Genomic DNA, 14924 nt, shown 5'->3' on the forward strand with positions numbered 1-14924 from the left:
CGCCAGGGGTCCCTCCAGCCCGGGGCTCACCCCAGCTAGTTCCGTGGGGGGAATCCCCAGACCCCGGCCCCCTGCACCGGGGGGGGGGGGGCGCATCCTGCCCGGCCCGGCGCCCCCTGCCCCCCTGGAGACACGGGCCCGCCCCCTGCCCGTGTCCCTCTCTACGCGTCTCAATAAAGTTTTGAGCGGACGGCGGTGGCGCGGGGGCCGCTGGGGGATCGGCGGCTCCTCCAATCAGCGGGCGCGGCGCGGAGGCAGCCGGCTCCCGGAGCGAGTCCCGCAGCGGAAGGAGGCGGCAGGTAGGAGCGGGCCTGGGCCGCGGGCAGGTAGGAGCGGGCCTGGGCCGCGGGCAGGGGCGTCTCGTGCTCCTCCGCGAGCTCCCTCCCCGCACGCGCAGGGTCCCCGCTTGGCGCCCCGCCCCGCGGAGCCGTGCGGGGGGAGGGGCGGCGGGCACGGCTCCCCCTGAGGAGCCCGGGGCGCCCCCTGGCGGCGAGGCCGGTGTAGCGGCCCGGCCCCACGTGCGGTGAAGGCCTGGCGAGGGGCCCGCCGTTGGGCAAAGCCGGGTGCCCTTGAGCGCCTGGGGACTGTGCCAGCCTGCCAGGGGAGTAGGGTGACCACATAGCAAGTGTGAAAAATCGGGGTGGGGGTAATAGGAGCCTATATAAGAAAAAAACCTCCAAAATTGGGACTGTCCCTATAAAATCAGGACATCTGGTCACTCTACAGGGGAGGCAGCCGGGTCTAGGGGCTGGAGCCTCTCTCAGCCCTGCCTGGCCTTGGGAACGTTGCTTAACCTCTCTGTGCCTCAGTTTCCCCACAGGTAAAAAGGGGGGACAGCTTTGTGAAGTGGTTTGAGGTGGCCAGCGGGTAACTACGGCGTCCGTGCCAGATACTGTTAATCCTCGGGCTTCTCTGGCGTGTCTTCCCCATCCCCCCCACCAGCCCTGCCTGCCCCCTCCACACACACTCTGTCTAAGGGGGTGTCTGCCCAAGGAGGTTTGAGTTCTTCTGCTTTGTGGTGTTAATCATTTTCCCCTGTCAGATGAATGAACTTTAACATAGTCAGGCATGTATCTAGTACCCTTCATCCTGGAAGATCCTCACGGCTGAGATTTTTCAAAGGAGCCTAAGGGAGTTAAGCACCCAAATTCAGTGGGAGTCGGGTGCCAGAGTTCCCTAGGCTCCTTAGAGATTCCTGCCCAAAGTGCTTTATGCATTTTTATGCAAACAATACACATGGATTCCTTCATCCGCTACTGACTGCAGCCCTCTCTGGGGTGGTTCATCATGGTATCTGCTTAATACTGTAGAGCAACGCTACGTAGCCACTTAGGCCAGGATGTGCAGTAACAGTATTGCACCTAATTGAAACTCCGCTTGGGAATTTAAGTAGGTAGAATCTGAAATGTCACTGAGCATTCTGTCTCCCGTACCTGGTTGGCTGGTTCTTGCCCACATGGGGAGGGTCACACATATCGCCATATGTGGGGGCGAGGGAAGGAATTTCCCCCCAGCTCAAATTGCCAGTGACTTGGGTGGTTTTTTTGCCTCTGCAGTGTGAGGCCTGGGGTCACTTCTCAGGTGTATCTGGGTATATCTCACTTAATCATTTCCCTGCTGTTGTGGAGACCTTGGGCATTGGTGCACTTGGGCCCTGCAATTCTCTGCCTGGGACACATAAGAGTCTTGTCACCTGTGGGCTGCAATACTTTGGTGTAATTTTGATTGTTGGATTTAGTGTGCGGGGATGGGGGGGCGGCCTGCGATGGACAGCAGGTCTACCTAGATGATCTGATGGTCCCTTCTGGCCTTGAACTCTGACTCTAATAGTCTGAATTGGATTCCTCTTGTGAAAAGTGACATGAGATCTTTAATTATCACAAATGCCTGAGCTCTCTATTGAAAATCTCTTCTGAAACACTGTTGTCAGCTGCACATTTCCCTGTAACACCATGTGAGAATATCTGGTTCGTTACTGACTCGGAGGCAAGAGTGTACCCTGATGAACATGTAATTGTTCTTTGTTGATATCACATTCAGTTACTGCCCCATTCTATCACTGCCTTAACTTGTAAGCTCTGGTGAGAATACAGCGTTCAGGTCACGTGACATGATAGTTGCCAAGTAGCATTTTTAAATTCAGTGTGCTCTGTTAGAGAGACATTTGGAACAGCAGAAATGGGATTGTGTACAGTATCTGGTAAATTGTACTTCAGCAAATGGTCTTTTTGATGCCTACTGTGTACAGGGCAACTCTCTTTGGATGCCTAGAGTGAGGCCTGCAATAAAAACCTAAATTAAAGTAACATCTAAGCTTCAGCTTTTTTTCAGGCAAAAGCAGGCTATAGTGATAAGTAGGGCCCTACCAAATTCACAGTCCATTTTGATCAATTTCCTGGCCAGAGGGTTTTAAAATTCATCTGTTTCACATTTTCAGGTGTTTACATTTGAAATTTCATGGTGTTGGGTCCCAACCCAAAAAGTATCCAGAGGTGAGTCTAACCTCCTCCTGGCCCCCCTGCAGGTGAAGGACAAGTCCTGTCCCTCCCCAGCCCTGTGGGGGCTCGCAGCTAGGAGGCCCCTGGCTGGGGCGCTCCCAGCAGCAAGGGAGAGATCAGATTTCACGAGGAAGGGCATATTTCACAGTCCATGACACGTTTTTCAGAGTCGTGAAATTGGTAGGCTCCTAGTGAGAAGCAGAGTTGACCTTACAGCTTCAGGTTCTCCATGTGAAACATACCTGCCCAAATTGTGGCTTGTGGCCCCATATGGCTTGACAGACGCTATTGTTTCCTACCAATGATTTCCCACTTACTTCCCTTGTTCTTTGGTTCGATGACCTATTAGTACAGAAAGGATACGGGGGAAAATAAATGTTACATGAAAAATATCCCAGATGCAGGGTTTTTATGTAAAATTTAAAAGAAATAATGTGATCAGTTTGTTTTGGTCTCCCTTATTTTTCTCTGTATCTTCTACTTCCTGCTTTTATTGTTTTCTTTCCAGCGGGTTGGGATATGCCCTTTCAACAGCTGGTACTTCTTGGCCACTTCTCAGGAGTGGCCAGCCAAATGGGCCAGTAGCTTTGCTGAATCTTTCTAAACAGGACCCTCTCCATGTTATAGCTCTGATCTTTACTGGGCTGCAGCACAGAACAATAACATGATTGTAACATTGTTTGGTCCCATCTACACAGGCAAGGCAAAAACTTTTATAACATGGTTGGGGTGCTCTTGTGTTAAAACATGAACTCCTGATGCAGTAAGAATTGCCATCTAGACAGCTGCTAATGTGGAAGGATGGGTGCCCAGCATGGCATGACATTGTCCTCCTCTTATACCTGTGGGAGAAGAGGACAGAACTTTTAAGTCCCCTCCTTAGGCATGTTGTAGTTTTATAAATCACCCTGAGGTTCTGCTCTGTTGTCACTGGGCCTCCTTCCCTCCTGGTTTAGTCATCATGGTAGAATTACTCCTGCTGGAATTCTGCGCCATTATGCAATGCAGAATTTGCGCAGAATTAATGTTCCCTGTAGAATTTTATTTTTTCACACAGAATTTGTGAATTCTCCCCAGTGCATCCGCCTGTGCCTTTCACAGGCGGCTGGGGCTCCCGCTCTGAGCCCCTGGCAGCTGGAGCTCCCGCTCTGAGCCCGGGTAGCTGGGGCTGACAATGGGAGCGTGATTATATTGTGTTGTTTTGACAAAATATGCAGAATTTTAAAATGTGTGCAGAATTTTAAAATGTTGTGTGCAGAATTTTTAATTTTTAGTGCAGAATTCCCCCAGGAGTATAGAATATATGAGTTTCTACAGCCTGACTTTCCAATAGAGGTAATGTCACAGTGGTTTCTAAATTTTCCTTGTAGTACGCTCTGTCAGTTCAGAGAGTGGAGAGAGTTTTGATCTCCTCCAAGGTTTTTCAGAAACAAAATTAAATACTTGATGTAATCAATTTTCCATGTAGCAAAGGTTAATGGTGGGGTGTCCCAATGACCTGTGCTAGGATCAGGTACCATTTAATAGATTTATTGAGGAATTGGAAAAGAAGGTGAATGATGAGGTTGCAACATTGACAGATGACAATTATTTAGGATAGCTAAGACTAGGGAAGTCTGTGAGGAACTTCAAAGTCAGATGGCAGATGAAAGTCAATGTTGACAAATGCAAGGTAATACACATTGAAAGGAAAAATTTGAAATACTCAGACACGTTGCTGGATCCTAAATTAAATAATGAAGGGTAGAGAAAACGTAAGTCGGGTGCACTTACTTACCCTTTCTCATAATACAAGAACAAGGGAGCATTAAATGAAACTGAGAGGCAACACGTTTGAAACTGATGGAAGGAAATTCTTTTATGCAGTGCATAATTGACCTATGGAACTCATGGCTACAAGAAATCAATGAAACCAAGAGCTTAGTAGCAGTCATTGGAAGATTAGACTTTTATATGGATAAATATATATCCACAGTTAAAACAGATAGTTTTTGGCCCAGATGTTCTTAATCCTAACTGGTAACTTTTAAAAACTAAAAAAGGTGCACATTACGGCTATTTTTGCCCTCATTTGAAGCATTTCGTACTGACCACTGTTGGATACAGGATATTGGATTAGATGAATCATTGATCTGATCTAGTATGGCAGTTCCTATGTTCCGAAATGACATTTATTTTTTATCTACCCTGTGGTATCTCACTTCATCCTGATGTGCTCAGTACTTGGAAGTGTTCTCAAACTGGATATCTGTCATGCTTTTAATTCATGGGGGAGGGTACAGTTCCTTTGGCTGAAAATACCCAGCTGACCTGTGGTTTTGGCAGACCATTTCCATTTGTTGTACTCTAATTTCAAGATGCTTTGCTTTAAAACACACTTGGAACTCTGTTTAGTTTCAGGTTCTGACCCTGCAATTCATACTCATGCAAAATGCTTGAGGCCTGCAGAATGGGGTTTTTACATATTGATCTTTTGGATTCTCCTCCAGCTTTCAAAAACAAATTATAGGTGCTGGGGGAAAATTGTCTGCTCAAGGAAAAACAAAAGGAAGCAGGGAAAACCATAATATGAATATTTATATAGAAAACCCATTGTATATCAAAATTTGCAAAGCATAAAAACAGACTGGTAATCAAAAATACTAAACAAAGTTATTTTACACATAGGAACATAAGAACGGCCATACTGGGTCAGACCAAAGGTCCATCAAGCCCAGTATCCTGTCCTCTGACAGTGGCCAATGGCAGGTGCTCCAAAGGGAATGAACAGAGAGGTTATCGTCAAGTGATCCATGCCCTGTCACCCAATCCCAGCTTCTGGCAAACAGAGGCTAGGGACACCATTTCTGCCCATCCTGGCTAATAGCCATTGATGGACCTATCTTCCATGAATCTATCTAGCTCCCTTTTGAACCCCATTATAGTATTGGCCTTCACATCACCCTCTGGCAAGGAGTTCCAGAGGTTGACAGTGTGTTGCATGAAAAAATACTTTCTTGTTTGTTTTAAACCTGCTACCTATTAATTTCATTTGGTGGCCCCTTGTTCTTGTATTATGAGAAGGAGTAAATAACACTTCCTTATTTACTTTCTTTATACCACTCATGATTTTAGCTTGCAGCATTCAGGTTCTAGGTTGTTTGTATGTAGAAATATTAATACAAGAAATTCTGATAGATGTTGAAAATCTGGGCTTATTTTTTTACCCTCCTTCCCGCCAACCGACTTGAAGTATTTACCAGGCACTTCCTATCCAGAGGCTAGCATAGACGATAAAGAGGGTAGAGTGGGAAGTTCCGGCTGTGAGGAGAAGGTGTTAGAATTCCTGCCAAAGTGCTGTCCTGAATCCAGTTCAGAAGGTCCTTTCTACCCCCTCACTTATACTTTCAGAGTCCCGGCTGCTGCAAGGGAAAGGGGACTCTGCAACTCTGCCCCAGTCTCATCCTTGTGTTTTGTTTTGTTTTATATCTTCTTTCCCCACATGATTATCTCTAGTTCCTAACTCTGCTGTTGCTGCTGATAGCTTTCTTAGGAACAGCAGTGTGAAATTGACCTGATTTTTGTCTCTTTCCCCACTGCTTGGATTCTGAGTGGAAGCCCTGAAATTGACCCAGACATGTCGATTTCACATTGCTGAGCTCTCTGAGCCAGCAGTAGCTGGAACTATCTTGTGGGAATGAGAGCAGCATTGGATTTATTCATATTCACATCATATTTGAAAGAATATCTTTGCTAGATTTTTATTTTTTTAAATAGAACAATGAACTTTAATCAGAGTTTAATGGCTTATAGTCCTCTGTTCTCCAGTGAAAGTTTCTTGCAGGTCAGCCATGTGGGTGACTCTTTTTCAAACTCTGAGTTTTAATGTCCAACTGAAGAGTCAGGTACTTGTGCTTTATCTGTTACATTTATCTGCTTAAGAACCTTTTCCAGTAATAAAGGAATTTAAATTTTTGGCCCATATTACTCTAAGCTAATTAATTAGATGACATAAGCCTTTCAGTATTTGAAAGATAACAGACACTGTTCACACATTTGAATATTTAAACTTTGAATCTTTTAAAAGCCAGTTCAATAAAATATTCAGCATGGCTATATTTGGAATACAGTAATTACAACATTCTTCATAAGACAGTGTATCCGTCTTCTTGAGGAGACTTCATTTTTTAATAGCAAACCATCATTGAAAATACTCTGTGTGGAGTTAGCAAACCAATCATTGTCTCTTATGGGCTCCTTTTGGCTTAAATTCAGTCAACTAGTACAATCTTTGGAGTTTATTCTTGGTTTCAGAATGTTAGAGAAATGTTAAAATTTGAGTTTTATTGAACATGGAATAGTAGTTTAATGCCACATCATCTATTGATAAGTTATTAATGTTGTTTTCCAGAAGAGCTGTGCCTGTCCTGGCTTTTAGCCCAGGGTCGATCTGGCTTCACAGAAGTTAGTTTAATTTCTTCAGTCTGCATTTTCTTTCCCTTAGGTGTTAGTTGTTGCTCTTTCCCCAGACAGACATGAAAATCTGCCATCATTCTGCTTCTTACTGTAGTAGCAGTTCCCATCTTGAACAGCAGCATTAAGAGTCAGACTGCAGTCTCTTGAATGCAGTAAATTCTGTCAGTGTAAAGACTGTCTTCTTTGTGCTGCTGTTCTGTCTAACCATTTTATTGTTGCTGTTTGGAAAAAAGCCATTTGCTGATCATTCTCTAGATGAGTAGTGAGTTGTCATTACCACAGATTTGTTATAACCAGTTAGTTTAGTGTGTGTGGTTAAAATAACTCCTGTTTATTCCAGATTTACCTAAACCGATCTCTGTTTTCACAGAGTTTGTTGAAATGGTCCCATATCTGAAAATTTATGGAACAAATCCTGCATGGTGTTGATACTGAGTCTATGGCTAAAAGTGCAGGTTTGGGAGCTGTTTTACACTGCACTGACTCTTCATGCTTTTGGTTTCAGTGCTCTCTGAGAAGTTAGCTCCTGCTTATGCTGCTGGCTTTTTATCTAGGCAGTTAATGAAAAAGGGAAGTGGACCGGATCAAATCAGATCAAACGAAATTCTTTGCTATTCTTGCAGTCAGCGCCACACACGCTGCTCCCTCAGAAACTGACATTAGCAGTCTTAACTGTATGGGAGTGTGGTTATTCTGGTCACTGTCTGCCAACAGAGGCTGCTTCTGGCAGCCGAGTGCAGGAGATCTCTGCCAGGGGGAAGCAGTTCACAAGTAAACACTGAAAAGATGTCCTATACTGCATTGCAGGGCATGAAATTGCCTTTCTTCCACTGGCCTGCTAATCTTACTGAACAAATCCAGTACAAACTATCCAGTATGGTTTGTTGGCCAGCATAAACCTGATTGCCACCTGTACCCCCACACAGTTTGGTAGCTAGCCAGCAGTGGGTGGAGAATGTTTACATGGTCCCTAATGTCTGGAAGCAGTTTGTGTCGTGGTGTCTGTGCAAAATAATAGTATGAAATGTTCTTGGATTTTTTTTTTTTAATTAACTGCATGTATCTGAATCACTAAACATAATACTTTTAAGCAAACTCCTACCCAGATAGTGCTAAATAGTTCTCTTAGCACTGGTAACAGTGATGCTTAGCCACAGTGATGAAACTGGATGCCTAGTGAATATAAAATCCATTCCATTCGAATTCTTGGATTTCTTTTCTACTGCACTGTATGTCTTAAGCAGAGGATTTTTAAAATATATTTTTCAGAGTTAAAATATGTTACCTTTTACTTGTGAACTCCCACACTCTCTTCTTACCCTCCTTGTCAGTTCATGATGATTTCACCTTAGGCTGATGATCGATGGAAATCATGTGATTGCCAGGATGTACTGGATATATTCAACATCACAGAAAGTGGTTGGCTATTTGGATGTACTGGACGATAGGGCAGGAGGTAGATTTTGGCCCTTCCCTCCTACCTTGTTGGAAGGCTCATATGCTCCCTCTTTGTTTTGATGCTTTGATCATTCCTCCCTCCTTCACAGGTATAAACTACTTAATTGTGATCTGACTGTGCTAATCAAATATCTCTTGAACAACTGAAACTACAGTAAAAGAAATACAAATGCATCTGCTCAAGGGAGCATTTTGTAAGAAGTTCAGTCTCTTTGGGGGATGCTGAGATGTTTAAACTGTAGGCATTTTCCTTCTATAAAATAGTCCTGTTTTCACATTGGACTCATTTGCCTGTTTGTTGTTCAAATAAGCAAGTAAAATTACTTCTCATTACTCTCTTGCAACGTATCAGTGTTAAAGGATCACAGTTAATGCCATAGACTGTAGTTTGTCTCCTCTGATCACTTAGAAAGAAAGAAGGCATGCTAATTTCTCTTCTGTGTAGGGACATTTTAAAATTCTGGATAAAGGAGATGATTTGGAGAGGGGGACATTCTAAGGGGTTACACCAAAGTTCAGATTTGGTTTAGGGAGGATCCCAGTTTGTGGATCTGTGCATTGAGGGTGATGAGAGTATAGGGCGTTTCTCCCCTATCTTCTCCTCTGTTTGAGTTCAGGAGTCAGCTGGATTTGTGGCTTCCATGTAAGGAGAATAATTCTTGGAAGTTTGTGACCTCTATTTAGAGGTCTTTTTTTTAAGATGGCAAAAAGAAAGTTGGTCTCTGCAAAGGACAATATCCATGCTTTGAGAATTGGGTCATGGTGAAAGACAGATGTGGTACCATTTTATTTGCCAGTGTCCTCTCTAGGGACATGCCTTTGTCTCACTTGTATGTCTACACTGCAAAAAAACAGCCACCCTTGTGTTCCTAATTCAGGTTAGCTAACCCACATTAGTATTTTAACCTAAGTTTGCTAGTGATGACATGGCAGCTCTGCTTTTAACTCAGTTTAGCAGATCAAATTTAGCTCCAGCGTAGGCTTATAATCAAGCTGCTAACCAGGTTAAGAACAGACCTTGTTTGTTTGTTTTTCTTTTACAGTGTAGACATACCCTTACTGAGAATAATTTCAGAAATATCGGTTATTTTTGTTTTTGCTATACTTGGAATGCTGCAAAAGTATTTTCAAGTAAGGGTAATGATGGGATTGGGGCAGGGTGGTGGTGGTGGTGGGGAATGGACTGGCGGTTCCATTATTGTTGTTTATAGGATCCTGTCAAGATATATGAAACGTCTGGATGCTGTAATTTTTTGGGGGGGATTGATTAATTTAAAAAAAAAAAAAAAAAAAAAAAAACGAAGCAGATGGGAACTAATTAGTGAGTTCCCAGAAGATTATTATGATGCTGATTCTGCATTAGAGTGACACCTTTTGTGTGTTGTACTACTTTGTCTAATGCTGAATGTTTAGCGTTGATTCACATCAGCATTTGTACTGGTCCAGTTTCACTTTCAGTATCCTCTGCAGGTAGCATGGTCATCTTTGCACTTTGCATCAGCACTCTGCACATTGGAAAATCTTGTTTACTGAATGCTGATCATTACAAATAGTTTAAAAATAATACATCCTTCCTGTTCTGGGTCATCAGGCCTTCATGTAAGCGTGGCCACATATTCTCTACTGGGAGAAACAAGTCCATTAATTAGCTTCTGCCTTTCTTCTTTTTTTTCAGACTTCTAACTTTATTGGTTGCATGGGAGGGTTAGGTGGATATTATTTATTGTTGCTAATGAGTTAGACACTTAAATCCCTTGCATTAAATGGAAAATAAATCCCATTTACAGGTGATATCTGCAGAGCTACATCGTGACACCTTTATTGTGCCTGTCCCAACTTCATCTTGGGTTGAAAACAGCTGTTCCGATTATTTAATTCTTGTCAAACACATTAAAGTTCAGGAACTATGAGCTGCTGCAATGTTTAGAAGTCTGAGTACTTCTCTAGAGCAACCTTTATCTTACATTCGGCCTTGGGTACTCCCTGAACAATCTGTGAATCAGAAAAATATTCTGCTGCTTCAGTCTTGGTATCTTGCCTCATCCTGAACATGGCTATCTTTCCAGGTTTGCCAGGAGCGGAGGTCAAATTTTCCAGACTTAAGTGCCTAAAAGTTAAGAACTGAAATAAGTGGCCTGAATTTACAGAGATGCTGTACGTGTGCAGCTCCCATTATCTTGACTGAATTTAATGGATGTATGAGCCTAATTTTAGGCACCCAAGTTTGGACGTTTGAACCCTTGTCTTTCATTAACATGAGTTTCCTTGCTGAAACTAGAAGAGGCCTTTCACACATCGATCCCTACATTCCCAGCCCTTTTTAGAAATCCGTTCTGAATTCAGATTTATGTGATGCTTTAGTGACCCCATCAGTTACAGCAGGTTTGTTATAGACACACTTTATACTGTCCACTTCCTCCAAATGATCCATTCTACCTTCAATCAATGTATGTATGTAATTCTTATTAACACTAATGGAAGTTTCCCATGTGCACTGAGGGAAGACTATATACCCTTCACGATGGAACAGTCGGTTTATATTTCTTCCATCTATGGAATTAGTGATGCATGGCTTTATATGTTTTCCTGAAAGATTAAAATAAAAAAGAAAATATATGCAGGTTGAAACATAAGTAGTTTAAACTCAAGACCGAATTAATACCAAATCCTTCACTTGGGCAGTTGCACCTTCTGTTCACTTCCACCTCCATATATTTGAGTTAACGATGGTACTCCATTAGACTTATTTTAAGTACGTAAACCTGCATGAATAACCTCATCTCTACTAGGCAATTGCCTGTCTTAAGAGACCACTTTAAAGTATCCTCAAGCTTTACAGCAGTTTGGGGTGATCTATAGTGTGATTATTCTGTACTCAACAACCAATTATTGCACCCCGAGAACAGGTATTACTGGAATCAATGAGGGATCTTTTACTTGTTTTGTCAAGCGAGTCTCTCTCTCTTTCCTTAGGGGTTTCTGCGTGTGTCTTGTATAGAACCGGCATTACACATGGACACTGAAGGGTTTGGAGAACTTCTCCAGCAAGCGGAACAGCTCGCAGCTGAGACAGAGGGCATCTCTGAACTTCCTCATGTAGAACGCAACCTCCAGGAGATCCAGCAGGCCGGAGAGCGTCTGCGGTCTCGGACTCTGACCCGCACGTCGCAGGAGACTGCTGATGTCAAGGCGTAAGTACTTGGGTTTTTGAGACTCTGTTTTGAGCTAGGAATGCCGAAGAAACAGTCTGTTAGCTCATTTAATTCCTCCTGAAAACCTAACTTATTTAAAGAGCTTGCAATGGAGCTGTGAACTACTTTGGGTAGGAGCTAGGGAGACTCCCGTGTCTGTAAAGATCTACACGTACCTCCTACTTGTGCTGTACAAATACTGCTTTCGATGGTGGTAATTTGATAGGTATGACTGAGTCTCACCAATGGTCTCTTACCTTTTATGTGCATCCATTTATAACATGTCACTTGATATCCCTCAGTCCTCCCCAAATCTCTTGTGTCTCTGCCTACCAGGAATCAGGACACACACACAAAAAAAGACTGTCAGTAATTGTGACTTTGTAAAGACCTACTTCATGTTTAGTTTACCTTAGGATTTCCCAGACTTAAATCCAGACCAGGCCTTCTGCAAAGGTACATGCTGCATCTTAAATTTGGCTGTCTGATAAAAGAATACAGTTTGTTCTAAAAGTTTTGTACAAAGTCGAAATGAGTTACTAAAACCCAATCCCACGCCACCCTGGGTGCTGGACTACCTGTGATCGCTCAAGGACAAGCTGCCAACCTGCTCTGAACTGCACATTTAAAAATAGGGAGGGAATATGGCCTTGTGGATCAAGTGTTGGATTGGGACTCTGGAGATCTGGATTCTATTCCTGGTTCTGCAACCAACTCCCTGTGTGACCATCGGCAAGTCGCTTGATCTCTCTGAGCCTCTGTAAAATTAGGATAATGACACTGCCCTGCATCACAAGGGAATTTTGAGGATAAACAGGTTCATGTTTTTGTGAAGTGCTTAGGTATGACCATGTCGGTCCCTGTCAGAAGACAAATAGGTTGGCTGACTGGCACCTCTGGCTTCAGGTTGAAAATGAAACCTGTTCCCTTACGGACAGCACAGACAGCAGCTGTGCCTTCAAATGCAGTCTGGTGAGAGTGCACGTGCAGTTAGCCATTTGCACTCTTCCTAACGTGGAGTCTGGGGGTAAACAGCTGAGTGGAGCTGGAGGAGAAATTTAACACCGTCAACTGGATGGGCAAATAATTTAATTTCTTCTGCCAGTAAGGCAGCAACTCAGAAGCAGTAAAACTCGGGTGGGAGGCTGGGGGTATTGTCCACCTCAGGTTAGATGTCGAGATCTGTGAGTGGACCCCAGATTTTTAAGTGTAAGTCAGATCAGCAACTTGTGCACTGGGAAGTAAGGAATTACTTTGGGTTTTGGCTGTCCTTAGTTGCCAGCTAATAGGATTTTTCCTAGTCTACTTAAGAGAACGCTCCATTCACGTTAAGACCTCTCTGTCCTTGCATTCCATATCTCTACACTGATGTTCTCCGGCAGAAATGCATTCTGGAAAGTGTGTGTGTGTGTGTGGAGGGGGGTTCTGAATTTTTATTTAGAAAGAACAAAGGGTTTCCATTAGGCTAAAGCTCTGTTTTTTCACGACTCGCAGACAGTCTGTTTTAAGTCGTACTTTTTCTGATGGTCAAGAGACTCTGTTAAAGAGCCAGGCCCCCAAGCCAAACGGTTACCTGGTTAGGTCAATGGTTAGAGTGAAAGGTGAATGTCTGCATCTTGGGTGGAGTGGGCTGAAGCCTTGGTTGAGGAGAAATGTGGAGCAGCCACGTGGCTGACTCCAACACTTCCATCCTGCTCTGCCAGTGAGATTTCCTTTCCTTGCCTATGGCTTTGTTTGGCGTAAGTATCGTTGAACCTTCAGTGGGGGAATGAGGTCACTTCCTTTATACCACTTGGCATGTCATTGTGGCATAATAGGCTCACCAAGGGTTGAGGAAGAGGTGTGACATACAGCGGGATAAAACAACTTTTAATTTCGTTCATAGAATAATAGGGCTGGAAGGGACCTCGAGAGGTTGTCTAGTCCAGTCCCCTGCACTCATGGCAGGACTACGTATTATCTAGACCAAGGGTTTTCAAACTCCATAGCACTGCGACCCCCTTCTGACAACAAAAATTACTTCATGACCCCAGGAGAGGGGACTGAAGCTTGAGCCCACCCAAGCCCCACTGCCCTGAGTGGGGGGGGGAGGGGGCAAAGCCCGAGCCCCACTGCTTCGGGCAGGAGGCCAAAGCTGAAGCTCAAGGGCTTCAGCCCCAGGCAGGGGCCTGCAACCTGTGTCCTGCCACCCAGGACTGAAGCCCTCAGACTTTGGTTTTGGCCCTGGGCAGTGGGGCTCAGGCTTCAGCCCTGGGCCCCAGCAAATCTAAGCCAGCCCTGGCAACCCCATTCAAAGGGGGTTGGGACCCACTTTGCGGTCCCGACCCACAGTTTGAGAACTGCTGATCTAGACCATCCCTGACGAGTATTTGTGTAACCTGCTCTTATAAATCTCCAATGATGGAGATTCCACAGCCTGCCTAGGCAATTTATTCCAGTGCTTAACCACCCTGACAGGAAGATTTTCCTAATGTTCAATCTAAACTTCCCTTGCTGCAATTGAAGCCCATTGCTTCTTGTCCTACCCTCAGAGGTTAAGGAGAACAATTTTTCTCCCTCCTCCTTGTAACAACCTTTTATGTACTTGAAAACTGTTATCCTGTCCCCTCTGTCTTCTCTTCTCCTGACTAAACAAACCCAATATTTTTCAATCTTCCCTCATAGGTAAGGCCCTACCAATTTCAGGGCCTTAAAAAATGTGTCACAGAGCATGAAATAAGCCCTTCCCTGTGAAATCTGATCTCCCCCGTGCTGCTGGGAGTGTCCCAGCCGCTGGCTTCTAACTGCGAGTCCCAGCCAGGCTGGGGAGGGACAGGACTTCTGTGCTGCCTTCAGAGTCCAGCAGGGGGAGCATCCGGAGGTGGATCAGATTGCCACCCACCCCCACTCACCTCCCGCCCCTGAGAGCAGCCATGCAGGGGAAGAGCAAGTCATGTCTCTCCCCAGCCTGGCTGGGACTAGCAGCTAGGAGCTTCAGAGCCCAGCTCTGAAGGCAGCACAGAAGTGAAGGTGGCAATCCCGTGACTCCCCTACAACAGGTTTGTGACCCCCCCTCTTCCCCCACAACTCTCTTTTGGGTTGGGACCCCCATAGTTACAACACTGAAATTTCAGATTTAAACATCTGAAAGCATGACATTTACCAATTTTTCAAATCCTAGGGCTGTGAAATTGACCAGAATGGCTCCTGAATGTGGTAGGGCTCTACTCATAGGTCGTGTTTTCTAGACCTTTAATGATTTTTGTTGCTTTTCTCTGGACTTTCTCCAATTTGTCCACATCTTTCTTGAAATGTGGCACCCAGAACTGGACACAATGCTCCA

The 14924-nt window shown here is 44.4% G+C and overlaps 1 protein-coding gene across 1 annotated transcript in view; it reads left to right on the plus strand.

Moving 5' to 3' along the window:
* The first annotated feature begins 265 nt into the window (after window positions 1-265).
* NUP93 (nucleoporin 93) overlaps window positions 266-14924 on the plus strand; it is a 130947-nt gene continuing 116288 nt past the window's right edge. Inside the window, exons 1-2 of the mRNA XM_065416422.1 lie at window positions 266-299; window positions 11385-11602. Coding sequence (XP_065272494.1) covers window positions 11424-11602 — 179 coding nt within the window. The 5' untranslated portion in view covers window positions 266-299; window positions 11385-11423. The remainder of the gene's footprint in view (window positions 300-11384; window positions 11603-14924) is intronic.

Source organism: Emys orbicularis, chromosome 14 (genome assembly GCF_028017835.1).
Source record: "Emys orbicularis isolate rEmyOrb1 chromosome 14, rEmyOrb1.hap1, whole genome shotgun sequence".
In the NCBI taxonomy this organism is placed as follows: domain Eukaryota; kingdom Metazoa; phylum Chordata; order Testudines; family Emydidae; genus Emys; species Emys orbicularis.